The sequence below is a fragment of the Solanum stenotomum genome, chromosome 9 (assembly GCF_019186545.1).
Source record: "Solanum stenotomum isolate F172 chromosome 9, ASM1918654v1, whole genome shotgun sequence".
Classification (NCBI taxonomy): Eukaryota; Viridiplantae; Streptophyta; class Magnoliopsida; order Solanales; family Solanaceae; genus Solanum; species Solanum stenotomum.
Genome location: NC_064290.1, coordinates 8,227,463 through 8,240,998, shown reverse-complemented (window position 1 = coordinate 8,240,998; position 13,536 = coordinate 8,227,463). Strand labels below are relative to the sequence as shown.

Below are 13,536 nucleotides of genomic sequence, written 5' to 3'. Positions count from 1 at the left end.
TATTATATTTTCCTTTTAAGAAAAGTAAAAACATTTATGGTAATGTTTTGTTTTTTCTTTTAAGGAAAAATAAATCTTAAATTATGGTAAGAAAATCAGGCAAAACCCTAACAATATTATATATAGTATATATTTTCACAGTAGTCAGTCAAAAGATATACCATTTGGTAGGAAAACTGAATATTGATCATTGCCTTAACCTGCTAAAGTGATGTCATATTTTTCTAACAAATTTTACAGTTGACCAAAACTGTCGAATCTACTTTTTGAATTAGATGTTTGAGATTGAAAAATCGAAAGTTTAACAGCACGGTTTGTAATTCCTTCTTCTTGATGTCCCATGTTGGTGTTATTTGAAGCATTCAATTGCATGTTTTCATTGGCGAATCTAGCATTTTTCGAACATGGGTGCACCAAGTAAAATGTATTGAAGTGAGAATTGATCCTTAATCCTAAAGGTCAAAAGCTTAACATTTAACCATGTGGACCATTTAGACTTCTTGTAGTACGGGTGCCAGAATATAATATTATACAAAATCTTAAAAAATATACATATAAAATATCTAATTTTATGAAGAGACCACGGGTGCCGGTGCCCTATTTTTTGGCTCTAAATTCGCCACTGCATGTTTTGTCTTTTAAATGAATTAATTGAACTTATGTCTACTGGGGCATAACTTGTGACATTATGATACGAAAATATAAACTTATGTCCTACAAAAAAGTTGTTTGCCCTGAGAGGCAAACATTATATACCCACACAAAGTAGAGACAAAGAGCAAATGACAATTACAACTCAATATCTTGGGTCATCTAATTTACCAAATATGTACACAATGAATAGGTAATGCATATTTGATACTAATATACATATATTATACATAAATTTATATATCTATACATATATATACCTACACTTATGTATACACAACATATACAACCAAATATTTATGTAGAGTATACTTCAGTCATATTTGGTAAATTAGATGATCAAATAGTATATAATTGGTAACTATCCCATTGAAATACTGCCTCATATATACTAGCTCATATTGGGCCAAGTCAGTGTTGTTGGGGTCTATTTGGTACATCACAACAACCTAATTTAAAAGAGCAACTTTCACATATAGCAAATACAAAAATCATATTTGTATGCTATAGTTATAGTTTGCATAATTGCGGTCCATAGCAAACATAAATATGTATATTTCGCTATACATATACAAAAGAAATCAATACTATATAATATGTTTTTATTTCGGTATACACATACAAAAAATCAATTGTATAATCTGGGTTTGTATAAAGCGAGAAAGAGAGAAAAGCAAAAGAGAACTAGGCAGAGGAATATTTGTATTGTATAATTATAAGTGTATAGGACGAAGATATATGTATTTACATGTGTATATACAATTTTCTCTCACGTTATACAAACAGAAACACAATTTATACATTTCTGTTTATATAAGTGAGAGAGGCGAGGGAGAGATTGGCAAGCGAGATCTAAGAGAGAGGCGAGCGAGATCTGGGAGAGGGGAGAGAGGGAAACGAAAATATATGTATATATACAATTTTCTCTCGCTTTATACAAACACAAACACATTTTATACATTTGCATTTGTATAAAAAGTGAGAGAGGCGAGGGAGAGAACGAGAGTGGCGAGCGAGATTCACCAGGAGAGAGGCGAAATAGCAACAATTTGCTATGGGGTACAATTAAATCAAACTATGTTTATAACATTTAATTTGAATTAATAGTTTGCTATTATATACAATTTTCCCAATTTAAAATGAGAAAACTATACAAAATGGACCCAATTGTAAAACTATTTATCTAAAATGGATCCAATTTAAACTATTTCACTTTAGTGGATTCATGACCCAAATTATTTACCCGCTTACCCCACTTTAGGGGACTCATTTTATAAGAAATAAATAAGAAACAATTAAGAGAAAATTATCGAAGTCACAATCTTATTTATTTAACAATATGTAGATATACCATAATGATATCATAGATGATTGAGTAACCTCATCGAAGGGCTGAAACAAACCTCAATGAAAACAGTGTTCAGTTACTCATTGATACCACTAGAGTATGTTATATATACTTTGATGATATCAAGGAGGAAGAAACAGTCCCTCAATGAAGACATTGCTCAGTTACTCGTTGATACCATCAGAATATATTCATATAATGTAATATAAGGTGATGGTATCAGAGAGCAAAAAAGGGTGGACATTGGTGTCAACATGATGTCTGCACACGAATAAAAATAGATATGTCACTTTAAAATAAAAATGGGGTATGAAAGTAATGAGGCATTTAAGGGTAAATATTTTAAGGGAGGTTTCACAAACCGATTAAGGCTCCACGGTCCGTAAAACACTTAAAATGGGCATAACATGGCCATATAACCGGTCGTGAAGCTTCACCTGCACCGACAGGTTTTCACTAAAATGGGCATAACATTTTAATCCAAACTCGAAATGTGGCAAACTTGGTGGTTGGAAAGCGGATTCAAAGACCTTTAATTTGATAGGTCATTGGCCACCTAGTTCATTATGTGCTGACAAATATGATTGTTCGAAGTTGACCCAAAAATTAAAAATTGATGGGTGACTTGTACGGACCGCTAAACGGATCGGATAGGCAACCACGGGTCCTCTAGGGTCCCGTCCAGGTGACCCCCACTTGGCAGCCTTGGACGGTTGGCCACCATGCCCTAAACGGGTCATGGACCCCTAAACGAACCGTTTAGGGTGTCGTGAAGGGTCCATGGTCCACTTTAGGATTGCGGACTTGACTGTTACTCCTCTTTAGCCATATTTTTGAAGTCTGAGGTGTTACATGAATGATTCAATTTTTAAAAGTAGAGTTGCAAGGTGTTATAAAATGATTCGGGTCGTAGCTTAGAAATTTTCGAGATGTTACAGAATTTGACCAAGTAAATCCCACTACAAAAGTAATCCCAATTATAAACAAAAAAAAATCGGTGGTAAATTAATCAAAGTGGTGGTAGATTGATTTATCAACCAAATACCAACTGATATTAATTTGTTGCTAAAAGGCTTTTTGGAAGTGGGAAGTTTATTTATTTTTTCTTCTTAATTTATTTTTATCAATAACAAAAGAAAAACTTTAAAGTAAATGCACAAGAGAAAAGTATTTAGAGAGACATAAGACATTGATATATTGCTCAACTTCAACATGATGTATAAATGAACAAAAATGACTTTTTATTTATATATAGAAGAACAAAAGTTGCATGCAATGTTCCTTATAAGAAACTCCTTGCAGAGCTACTTATAGAAACCTATTTACAAAGCTGCTAATTGGAATAACAAATAAACATCCACAATTAAGTGTGAAAGACATATAAGCATTCTAGAGGATTACAATTTCTTTATTTTGTCCTCTAATTTGCTTTCATACTTTAATTGGATCAACAAGCACCATAAAAATGACGTCTTTTAAGTTATTTTTGGAAAAAGTATAAGCATCTTCATCTTTATAAAAGAACTCTGACACCCTACCAAGGTTAAGCACTGGCATGAGAAGAACGCTTGATACTGTTATTGGTTTTAGGCATTGTTGATTCAAATCCTTCCAATTATTCTCTATTATTTTCCTTATCTCCATGTAAGCGTCTTCCTTTGTGGCATCATAGTCATTTATGTAACAATCAATACCTGAAGCTACATCTCCTCTTTCTATTTCTCTCTGTGTATCACATGAGCAACAACCATTAGACTAACAAGTACACAAGAGACGAGATCGGAAGAGAAATAAAAAGATCAAAAATAACAATAATATTTTCAGTGTGTTCCCATAAATAAAGCCTAAAAAGTTCAGATGAATTGACTGTACACAGATCTTACCCTTGTATGTCCTTACCTTTGAAGGGACATAGATGTGATTTTCTATAGAACCTTGGTTCAAGAAAAGAAAATTTTAATAACTAAAATATTAAGGATATTAACCAATACTATAAAAGCAAAAACTATTGAAAATAATAATAATAATAAGAGATAATTTTAAATATAAACAATAAAGTAATTAGTTTATAAAAAAATATAGTCATGTTTTATTTATATTAAAAAATAGCCAAAAATCATAGAAAGTATATACTAATTATACACTATAGCTTTTCCAAAAGTCATAGAAAATATATACTGTCTATACAATATATATAGTGTATTTATACATGAGCTATACACTGACTATACATTATGATACACTAAAAAAACTAAATATACAGCTTAGCTATACACTGAATACACATGAAGTATAAATTGATTTTTAATCTCGATCAACTCAAAATCACCTCTAAGCAATCTCATATTTTAATTTAGATACGAAATCATCTTGATGTTTCGAGTCATATTATATATAATTCACTCGAAATAATTCATGTTTACGGTTCGTTAAATTTTAAAGAAAAGGAATTGGGCGAATAATCATAATATACCTCATGTGATACAATATCATTTAACAATCTTGCAATGATAGAGGAAGCAACAAGAATTGGAGGTTCAGTTGTAATCCATTCGAATGCCTCTTTGGTTGCTTCATCCCCCATGCCTAACCAACAAGCAGTAGAGAGATATGGGACAGTGCTAGTTTGAATTCCATTCATCATATACTCCTCCATTCTGGGGACTGTGTTCCCATGATACCATTTTGCCTCTTGAAAATAAGCCCTCACCAACTTTTTCATCTGAAATTAATTTATTAATTATTCTCTCTCTTTATAAATGAATGACACATAAAATAGGATAGAGCTGCATAAGCGGAGTCAGAATGAGGAGTTTGGGGGTTCTAAACGATTCTGAAAGAAAAGATTGGTCGTACAGTCGTTTTGTTTAACATTTTCGGAAAGACTACCTATTAGTTCATTTACCGGGTTCAGCACGAAATCATAAATAAGCTCTACCAAAGATTGCCAAGAATTTGATTAGGACATTTTTTTAAAAAAAAGCATCAACTCTAACGTGAAAAACATTTTCATAACCCCTTTCTTCCCTACTAAAAACTCCTTAATTTATTTGTTGGATTATTAGGAGTAATAATTAATATCTATCACATAATTACCTCACTAATAGCAAAGTTGACTCGAAATGACTTGTTCTCCTTTGCCAACTCTTTCTCCACTTCATTGTAAAAATCTAGGAGAGCAGTGTAAACGAGTTTCATATACGGCGCTAGCTTTTCTGCAGCGTCAATGTTCCACCTATTGTATAAATAAAAGAGATTAACTTTTATCTACCGATAATAGTAGTGAATAAGAAAATTATATCGTTGATTTGTTTTTAGAAATACATATTCCTCTTAATATATCCACATATTGTATACGCATTAGGTGGAGTCATTAATAAAATTCTTACTTACACATTAGTACATGGAACAAATCTTGTAAGCGTTACTGCCACAAATATTGAAAAGATATATAGTTTAATAAAGGAAGAAATATTTTTAAATTTTGTGTCTATAAATATATCATAATATATGTATGGTTATAATATTTTGAAACTTATAAGTTTAAATATTTCATAATTGGCTTTCTCATTGAGGATAAAATAAAAAGTTAAAGTAAATTCTTCAGAATTAATTAGTAGGAGTTTGATCATAGGATTTGAGACTCAAATTTGAAAATTTTAATTTATAATCTCGTATATATTTTGAATTGATGATATATTATTGTATACAAATAACGATAAAACTCTCTTTCCTAATAAACTAGAAAATATTTTTATTTCGTAATATTTTTCAAATTGAAATTGAATAAGCATTTGCTAATGTATTATTTGGTTTTAAAGTTAAATTGAAAAAAGCATTTGCTAATATATCTAATTTCTAATGAATGATTCAAAGTTATGATCTAAAACATGTTCAAATGGGCTCTTAAACTATTGTCCTTTGGATGGACTAAAAAGAAATGTTGGGAAAATAAACTGAAATGAAGATATAGTATTATAATTAATACTACCAAAAAAAAACATACCTTTCTATTGCATTTGTAAGGAGAGTAAGTTCATGCAGTGTTCCATAGATATCATAGATGTCATCAGTAATTGAAGTGAAGCATAACACTTTGGTTAGTATATTCCTGGCAACATTATATTGTGGCTCAAAGTACACACCCAAAGACCAAAAGTACAACTCAACCACTCTATCTCTTGCAAAAGGTACTTCATTTGCCACGTCCAATTCTTTCCACCACCTAAAATGTTAAGTTAAATCTCAAAATCTTTAATTTTTTAATAAAATAATGTTGTGATATTATTGATTGTGTATCTTGCTAGTTACCTTGTGATATCACATAGCTCCCTTTTATGCATCTTCTGCAATGTATTGAAGTCCAATTTTGCAAAAGTTAATATCACTTGATCACATGATTTATCTTCTTGGTAAAACGATATGTATTTTCTAGTTGCTACCCTGGCTATAGTTTTGTTTATTGGATACTTTAGGGCATAGCTGACTTGCATGGATAGAGAATTACTCAATTTAGGCAACAATAACTTCAAATGAGTGGTGGTGAAATTAATTGCTTCATCCAAAATTTCTTCATCATGTACTCTGAATTGTGCTGCCTCGTATAAGCTTAATAATCCTTGCATGTCGTTAACCAATGCTTTATTATAATTTTCTTGGTCATCGATGAACTTCCTAAAAACATCTGTTTCAAAAATATATATTCACACGCTAGTCTGTAAAAGTTAAAAACTCTTATCTACAAACAAGCTTTGTTCACATAAATTGGATGGGATGACGTATTACTTACCAGATGAGACATAGTAACCTTGTTGCCTAAGTAATCGAAAGCTTAGAGCGACAACATGAAGGTCATGGCTTTCACCAAATTCACCAATCCATTCTTCATAACCATTATAGATTTCACTCAATGATTCCTCAATCTCATGTTCAAAATGGTATGCCAATCCAAGCAATTGGATTGTGTTTATAAGTCCAAGTTTTTGCAAAGATTTGGAAGGAGAAATCACTAGCATTTTTCTCACTTCTTCTTTTAGATCCTTGTGTTCCTTCTCTTCTCATTCATTGGCTCCCTATACGCGTAAATAAATAACTTTGTATAGATATAAATTTCTTTGTGCTTCAATAAGTATTTGCAAACAGAATATGGCTCAAGAGTGTTTCAACTGAAAAAAAAAGCATTCAATTTTTTATATTATCGACAGTACTGAATACATGTTAAAAAAATTAAGAGTTTTAGGGTCGTAGGGGAATACATTAGGTCATATTTATTTTTATATGTTCTCGAAGATAACCTAACAAATCCCATATTTTAAAAGATCTTACCCGTAAATATTTTCATGTACCTTGAAAGTGTAAATTTTTTCTTCTTTTACTCAGCGACACATAAAATATAAAATCAAATTAAAACATGAACACATGTACTAGGCATTCAAATTTACCGAGAGATTAGCATAGGCAAGAAAATGATCTCCCCAAACAGTAGGATGATGATTGTCACTCCGACGTGTAATTTCGCTCTCACCACCAAATCCATCCATTTTTTCTAACTTAGTTTTTGTAGAGTTTGGAGTAGAGAAACTAAAGACGTAATAATATGCTTAATTAAGGTTTGATAATAGTAGTAGAAAGTAAGAGAAGTGAATTACATAAAGAAGCTTTGTTTAAGTTACTACTTCACACAGACATAAGCCTATTTATAAAGATTTAATTTAGTTAGGGTGCACATGAAATTTGACTACTCTTATCANCTTAATTAAGGTTTGATAATAGTAGTAGAAAGTAAGAGAAGTGAATTACATAAAGAAGTTTTGTTTAAGTTACTACTTCACACAGACATAAGCCTATTTATAAAGATTTAATTTAGTTAGGGTGCACATGAAATTTGACTACTCTTATCATCAAGAACAAAAATGTTAGTGGTGACTGTGGACATTGAAATTTTGTAGGTTTACTAGATGTGTTCAATTCGAGTTGAAATTTTACACAGTGACGGAGCTAGGATTTTCAAGAAGGGAGTTTATAAAAATCTGAAAAAATAGACACACGAATTAGCCGAAGGGGGTTCGACATCTACCATATATACCTAAAATATTATTTTAACCATGTACAAATAATATATTTTTCTGCCAAAGGAGGTTCGGATGAACCCCTGAATGTAAGGTGGCTCCGCCACTAATTTTGCATGGTATGTTCGATTCCAATTAGCTAGGATTTTTGGACACTATTCAACCCTAAACCCTAGTTCATGCCTATATAAAGGGTACTCGAATATTCCACAAATTCATGGAATATTCATAAAAAGATCAAAGTTAAATCATCCTAGTTTGAGAAATACGCCACAAACGACCCTCGAATCAAAAGAGGAACATAATTGAACCCGCACTATCTATCAATAAAATTATGTTTCTTCATATTTTATTTGTGATTGCAATTTATTTTTGTCACTTTAAAATTTGTTGCAACTTGCAAGCAGTGACTATTTAGGGTGGCCATTATATTTAACTAATCCCAACTCTTATCTGCAAAAATGTTAGTGGTGAATATTTAAGGTGGCCAAGAATTTGATAAGTCCCAACTCCCATCATCAACAGTAAATATGTTATAAGTGATGAATATTTAGAATGGCCGTACGAATTTGATCATTCCCATTTCCCTACTCCCATCATCTACAGTAAAAATATTTGGGCCATAAAATAAGCCGTTTTTAATAATAATGCACTTAAATTGGTAGGGGTGATTGCGGGGTCTATACCCATTAATGGGAAAAAAAATGCACCATCTTTTGTCTGATAATTTTAAAAGGTGCGCAAATTTTTTTGAAAAGAAATCTGCTATGTTGAACATTGGCAACCGATAAATTAGATAGGGTGCACATGAAATTTGACCACTATTATCATCAAGAGCAAAAATGTTAGTGGTGACGATAGACATTGAAATTTTATGAAACTCTAAAAGATGTGTTCAATTCGAGTTATGTCTATATAAAGGGTATTATATTTCCTTAAAAGGCATCTCAAATATTTCACGAATTCATGAAATATTCATAAAAAGATCAAATTTTAATCATCCTAATTTGAGAAATACGCCACAAACGATCCTCAAATTAAAGGAGGAACAAAATTGAACCCGCACTATTTATCAATAAAATTATGTTTCTTTATATTTTATTTGCAATTATAATTTATTTTCTATCACTTTAAAATTTATTGCAAACAGTGATTATCTAGGGTGGCATCATATTTGACAAAGTCCCAACTCTTATCATCAAGAGAAAATATGTTAGTGGTCAATATTTAAGGTGGCCAAGAAATTTGATAAGTCTCAACTCCCATCATCAACAGTAAATATGTCAGTGATGAATATTTAGAATGGCCTACAGTTTTGATAAGTCCAACTCCCATCATCAACAATAATTAATTATGTTAGTGATGAATATTTAGAATGGCCTACAGTTTTGATAAGTCCAACTCCCGTCATCAACAATAATTAATTATGTTAGTGATGAATATTTAGAATGGTTGTACTGATAAGTCCCAACTTCCTTCATCAAAATTTTTTGACTCTGCCGACACAAAATATAAACTTAAATTAAAACATGAACACACTAGGCATTCAAATTTACTGAGAGATTAGCATAGACAAGAAAATGGTCTCCCCACACGGTAGGATGATGATTGATGATTGTCACTCCGACTTGTAATTTCGCTCTCACCACCAAATCCATCCATTTTTTCAACTTAGTTTTTGTAGAGTTTGGAGTAGAGAAACTAAAGACGTAATAAAATGCTTAATCAAGGTTTGATAACAGTAATAGAAAGTAAGAGAAGTGAATTACCTAAAGAAGTTTTTGTTTAAGTTACTACTTCACACAAAGATTTGAATTGGTGGTGCCGTGGTGGTAATTATTTAGGGTGCAGAAATTTGAAACTATCATCATCATGATCGTAGACACTGAAATTTTGTGGGACTCTACAAGAAATTTCGTGGAACTCTATGTTGAAAATTGGCAACCGGTTATTTAATACAAGATTTTTTTGACATTTTTCATTCCTATAAATTGAGAGCTTCTGTTCAATTAAAAAAAAAACACACCAAAAATTAGAGAGAGCAACAGAGAGTTATCTACAACTATTTTTGTAGAGCTGTCAATATGGGCTAGCCCATTCCATTTGGGCCAATCCATACAGACTTTAAAATTTGACGGATTAGGCCGAGTTGACCCATTTTTTTTGTGGGCCAAAAAACAGTCGGCCCAACCCACAAGTAAATGGGTTGCAAGCTGCGGGCTGTGCCGGGCCAACCCACTTTTTTTAAAAAAATTATATTTTATAATTTTTAAAATTAAATTATAAATTATAATTTAGAAATACTATCATCGATAAAATAATATTACACGGTGTTAATGTACTACTTGTTAATCAAATTCACAAATAAAATTATCTTTATAATATTTATAAGTTTGTTTTCAAGTAAAAGTATAAATGTCTAAATAGAAATATTAACTTAGTAGTTTTGTAATTATCACAATAAAACACAAAAAATATGACAATATTTCATCTATAAAAAAATAAAAAATGAACTCCTTAAAAAAATTCATGAAACTTGTGGCGTATCTAACACTTCATGAAACTTATGTCATCTCCAACACCAAAACATCATCTTCATCAAGCATATCTGAATAAATTTTAAGCAGATTTTGAGTTTGGACTCTTGTTATTTTTAATATTATATTTTATTTTTATTTGTCCCACGGGCCGGCTCTACCTATATTTCTCAAGCCTCACAAATCAACAAGTTTATCCAAGCTGGGCTAAAAACCCCTTTTCTTAAATGAGCTCCAAAAATCTTAGTCTAGTCCTATTAAATCACAGATTAGGTCAGGCGGTCCAACGAGCCTAGCCCATATTAACGGCTCTAATTTTCTGTAATCGGTAATTAAATGATGTGGGAATAATATTGTATTTCTTTATTCCTTTTTATTTGTTCAATTTTTCTTTTTTATCTATGCTTTTTTACTTGTTATTTTGACAAAGTAAGATAGAATAACTTTTTTTTTTACCTATTATACCCTCAATTTATTAATATTAAATTAAGGTCTTTAATAAATATACCTAGTAAAGATCTTTGGGATCCTATCAATTAATAGAGATAAAAATGATAAACTCACTATAGTAATCAGTATTTTCTTGATAGGTGTGTTAAGTCAAAATTTGACAAGTAAAAAGGGACCGAGGGAGTAATAAGTTATGTGAAATAAAAGAATGTTGTTTATTTAGAAAGTGGTAGTTTCTTGATACCATCAAGTTATAATCAGTGATATTAATTACTCCCTATGTACAACAATAGTTGTCCACTATGTTACTTTAGGATGTCCAATAATACTTGTCCACTTTATGAAATCAATGACAAATAATAATTTACTGTTCTTTCAATTCCTCCGTCTTAAGAGAGATAATTATGAAAAATGATGTCTACGCATGAAAGTTATTTTTGATTCTCAAGATATATATTAAGGACATTATAGACGAATGGTATATACAAAATTCACTACTGAGGAAATTGTCCCAAAATACATCATTAAAAACAAGGAAGTAAGATCAATAGGGCCTCACGCTCATCCATCAGTGTTTAAATGTGTTTGGATGATGACATGGTTGAGAAAGCGGTTGATGCAACCATCTCAAAGAAAGGGAGATTTTGTAAAGTTTTCTACAAGGAATTGATAATGTGAAGAAGATAAAATTTTAAACTTTAAAGGCTGATTTTAAAGTTTTAAAAATGAATGAATCTTAATACATTTTGAATTTTTGTTCAAGAGTGATAATTGTTTTGAATCAACCAAGAAGGCATGTGTGGTAGATCTTCTCCTTTTCTCTTTTTAATCTAAATTTGATAGTGTGATGTGTGCTATTGAGGAGTCTAAGAATTTAGAGTCTACGACGATTATACAATTGGAAGGTTCTTTATAATTCCACAAAGAAAATATGAAAAGGATAAGAAGAGCTACTGAAACAACTTTTTAAAACTCAAGCATCCATCAAAGATTTGAAGGTGAAAAACGTTATAGAGAAAATCGACTAGGCAGGGCTGTGCGGTCCATACCGATTAATGAGGAATAAAATGCACCATCTTTTGACGAAAGTAAATCTACTCTGTTGAAAATTAGCGACCAACTAATTATTATTACAGAGAAAAATTGGCATTATAATTTCCATTTCTATAAATTGAGAGCTTCTTTTCATTTATAAAAAATATTTCCACCAAAAATCAAAGAGAGTAATCTATTGATTATTTTTTATAGTCTATAAGAAAATAGTGCGAGAATAATATTATGATGAGTTGTGTGACATAAAAGAATGTTGTTTAGTTAGAAAGTGTGGTTAGTCTCTTGACACCATCAAGCTGTAAGCAGTGGTATTAATTACTTTGTTTGGATATTATATTTTTATTTGATTAGAGTATTTGATGTTGTTGTTATTCTCTTATTATTGCTATTTAACATGAATTTTATTTTTGGGTGAAATTTTTATTTTTCGAACCGTGATTATTTAGGGTGACATGAAATTTGGTCACTCCCATTATCAAGAGCAAAAATGTTAGTTGTGAATATTTAGGGGGCGTTATGACTTGAAAAATTATTATATTTGGTTCCGTTTGTTAATTGAACCTTCTTACTTATCATTTTGTCAAATAAATACTTAAACTCGATAAAGAACAATATTTTAAACTCCTTTCTCACTTGATCATTGGGTATATAATACAACCAACTACACGTGGTATTCCAACGTTATCTTTTTATATATCATATATTTTTTTATGACACATCAGAAATTATATATTAAAAATATAAATAATATACAAAGAAAAAAAGTATGATTTTTATCTCTCTCTCTCATTGTCCGCTCTTTTCAGTTTTCACCATTTCCCACTTCATTCCTACTCACACCCTTTTCAATTTCTTCACACCCAAAAACTTCCTCAAACACAAAATTCATTAACCACTATATTTTTTTGGGGATGTATCAGTAGGCAAAATTAGTCATTTAACTATTGTAATATGAGTTCTATTAGTTTTGAATCGATAAAATCAAATATCAAGGAAATTCCAATAAACTCCTAATAAAAAAATATTTGTATTATATATCAAAAATAAATAGTCTAATTTATTTTTGGAATATTTTTTTTTAATAGAGTAAAATATAATTTAATATACGAAAAAGATATAATGAATAACTTAGTCCAATAGCTCTAGTAATTATTTTTATAGTAATAGTTACCAAATTTAAATTCAAAATATAATTAATAAAATTTATTAATAAAATAAATTCCCATTAAAGTTGATTTGCCTTATCAAAATAAATAGTATAATCTTTTTTTAATAAATAGGTTTTTATAGAGTAAAATAAAATTTAATTGACGAAAAAAAGATGTAACGAATAACTAAGTCAAGCAACTTTAGTAATTATATTTTAAAACAATAATTTTGTAAGTGATGTGACATTACACGAGACACTATAAAGGATTTAGATTGTTAA

General features: G+C 30.5%; 1 protein-coding gene across 4 annotated transcripts in view; it reads right to left on the bottom strand.

Moving 5' to 3' along the window:
- Positions 1-3,219: 3,219 nt before the first annotated feature.
- The window catches only part of LOC125877065 (sesquiterpene synthase 15a-like), a 191,572-nt gene continuing 181,255 nt past the window's right edge, over positions 3,220-13,536 (bottom strand). The window contains exons 1-7 of one of the 4 annotated variants that reach the window (XM_049558382.1): positions 7,441-7,665; positions 6,789-7,164; positions 6,311-6,683; positions 6,006-6,224; positions 5,096-5,234; positions 4,473-4,721; positions 3,220-3,724 (exon numbers count right to left, since the gene is read on the bottom strand). In XM_049558382.1, coding sequence (XP_049414339.1) covers positions 3,431-3,724; positions 4,473-4,721; positions 5,096-5,234; positions 6,006-6,224; positions 6,311-6,683; positions 6,789-7,014 — 1,500 coding nt within the window. In that variant the 5' untranslated portion in view covers positions 7,015-7,164; positions 7,441-7,665 and the 3' untranslated portion in view covers positions 3,220-3,430. Of the gene's footprint in view, positions 3,725-4,472; positions 4,722-5,095; positions 5,235-6,005; positions 6,225-6,310; positions 6,684-6,788; positions 7,165-7,440; positions 7,666-13,536 lie in introns of those variants that run through there. The other 3 variants (XM_049558379.1, XM_049558380.1, XM_049558383.1) reach the window with 3 other exon arrangements.